Source organism: Sorex fumeus, unplaced genomic scaffold, assembly GCF_029834395.1.
Source record: "Sorex fumeus unplaced genomic scaffold, SorFum_2.1 ptg000058l, whole genome shotgun sequence".
Taxonomy (NCBI): Eukaryota; Metazoa; Chordata; class Mammalia; order Eulipotyphla; family Soricidae; genus Sorex; species Sorex fumeus.
Genome location: NW_026606115.1, coordinates 28,056,359 through 28,059,029, shown reverse-complemented (window position 1 = coordinate 28,059,029; position 2,671 = coordinate 28,056,359). Strand labels below are relative to the sequence as shown.

General features: G+C 37.7%; 1 protein-coding gene across 1 annotated transcript; it reads right to left on the bottom strand.

Annotated features, from left to right (window-relative positions):
* Positions 1 to 380: 380 nt before the first annotated feature.
* LOC130034159 (ferritin light chain-like) lies at positions 381 to 902 on the bottom strand. Its single transcript, XM_056125706.1, has one exon. The coding sequence runs from the start codon at positions 900 to 902 to the stop codon at positions 381 to 383; it is 522 nt and encodes a 173-aa protein (XP_055981681.1).
* Positions 903 to 2,671: the final 1,769 nt, after the last annotated feature.

The following is a 2,671-nucleotide window of genomic DNA, read 5'->3' as shown; positions in this document are numbered from 1 at the left end:
TAAAAGTAAAATTATTTTACTTCATTTTCCTTATTTTTTCTCATCTATAAATTAGAGCCGATATTGCTGGTGTATGTGTCTGGGGGTAGAAGCAGGGGAAAGAGATGGAAAGGTGTGTATAGTGAAATACCTCAACTCAGACAACATGCCAGAACTCATTTTCCTTTCAACAATGTCCTGAAATTCTGCTTGTTGTAATCTGAATGTTATTACTTTGATGCTAAAATGATCAAAGTCATGAAAGAATGAATTGTTTCTTTGCTTCAAAAGCTTTATTGTGATTTTGGCCCATTGTTTGATTGGGGAGAACTCTATCAAAATCCTTGATATCCCTTGGGCAATTCAAAGAACGATGAGCTCTAGGGCTTCCAGTCTTGATCTTACTGAGCAGTAAAATGTTTGAAGAGCTCTTCACCGGTTTCAGCACAGGGAAATGCAGGTCTACGGAGGGTGGCTAAGTACACGCTCATCTTCTCCAGTACTTTTACCTCCCTGTCAATGAAAGAGGTCTTCAAGAAGTCACAGAGCTGTTGATCTTCCATAGCAATACACAGCTCATACAAATCCAGAAGAGCACGGTTGAGGCTTTTTTCTATGATCACTGCAGACTCCATGACCTTATGGCTTTTCCCCCAGTCATCTTGGAAAGGGCGCTTCACATCCTGAAAGGAAGTGTGACCATGGCGCAGGTTTTGCATCTTCAGTAGGCGCTCCACGCCTTTAAGTTTCTCTTCCGACAGTACGTGAAAGAAGTGTCCCAGCTCCTTGAGACATACATCATTTCGTTGGAAATAGAAGCCTAGATCGAGGTACATGTAGGAGGCTTGCAGATGTAAGTTCACTAGGTTACTGATGGAGGCCTCCACCCCAGTGGGCTGACGCTGAAGAATCCGAGCAATCATGGGCCGACCAACACTGAGAATTAAAACTTTAAAACTGGTGCTGGATGCTACAGAGTTGCTTCAGAGATTCTTTTGTAGTCAGCAACTAAAAAAAAGGTTTGGAGGATGGTCAGTTGCAGTTAGATGAGGTGTCTTCAGTTCTGTTCCACCCAAACACTTGATGCAAGGAACCAATCAGTGGTGCTATTTGGCGTTCCACTTGTTTATATTTGAATATAGATACCTCTTTATATATATCAAACTCTTACATAAAAATGACACAAAACTCCATGACAATAATCACTCTCAGTATCAGTGAGCTAGGTGCAGCAATTAAGAGACACAGAGCGGTAGGATAGATTAGAAAAACTGAACACAAAATTATACTTCCTGAAGGAAACATATTTGAACAGTCACTAAAAATATGCACTCAGAGTTAATGGTTTGAAGACAATCCTTCAAGAAAACAACTCCTTCAAAAAGGTCTGGGTGGGGGCTGGAGCAATAGCACAACGGATAGGGCATTTGCAGAGGTAATTCCTGACCGCAGAGCCAGGAGTAAACCCTGTGCATTGCGAGGTGTGACCCCCCCAAAAAAAGTGTCAAAGATATAGCTAAGAGGATGAAGAAGCTCCGACTCTGCGCACACCTCTTCGACCCCACCATGAACTAACTTATAAAATAAAAAAAAATTAAAGAAAAAATAATATTAAAAAAAGGTCTAGGTGGCTATACTAGTGTCAGATGACATAGAATTCATGCTGGAAAAGGTTATGAGAGACAGTGAGGGTAATTTCTTAATGATCAAGTGATGTGTATATCAGGAAGAATTCAAAGCCCTAAATATAATTCACCTACTGAGGGCCAGCAAAATACTTAAAAAAAAACTATAATAGACTTGAAAAAAAAGACAATGATAGTAACACAATAGTACTACTAGACTTCAATACCTCTCTGTTGCCTCTCTATAGATAAATCAGACTAAATCTCATAAGGAAACAACTTCCTTTAAAGAAATAAATGGATAAGAGAAGCTTTACTACACACACACACACACACACACACACACACACACACACACACACACACAGTTTTTTATTACCAAAGAGCCAGATACACATTCTTCTGAATGCATCAGTGCATATGAGACATTTTCCAAGGTAGAACACATTCTTCCACAAAGTCAAGAGGGTAGAAATCATATCAAATATCTTCCCCAAAATGCTATATACTAAAAATAAAAGGTAATCACAACCACAAATTAAAAACATAAATCTAACCCTTGGAAATTAAATAGCTCACTATTGAACAACATATGGGTCAGAGAATAAACCAGATAGTAAATAAAAATATTCCTGTAAACAAATGAAACTAAGAACATCACCTACCAGAACTTGAGGGAAAGAACAAAACAGTGTTAAAAGGAAAGTTTAGAGCTAGCTAGTAGTCATCTTGAAGGAAGAAAGGGACACATAAATAATTTGACCTCACAACTAAAGAAACTGAAAAGTAACTAACAAAAGGAGCACAAGGCAGGCAGAAGGAAATAAATAATAAAAAGTGGAGCATAAATTAATGAACTGCATTGAAAACAATCCAAAAAATCAATGAAATCAAGAGCCAATTTTTTGAAAAAATAAACAACAATAAATCACTAGCAAAACTCACAAAGAGAGTGAGTCCTAATAAACTGAGTCATAAATGAAAGTTGAGATATCAAAACAGATACCTGACAAGTTCAAAATATCATCAGAGATTACATTGAGAATCATTATGTCACAAAAAGAGAG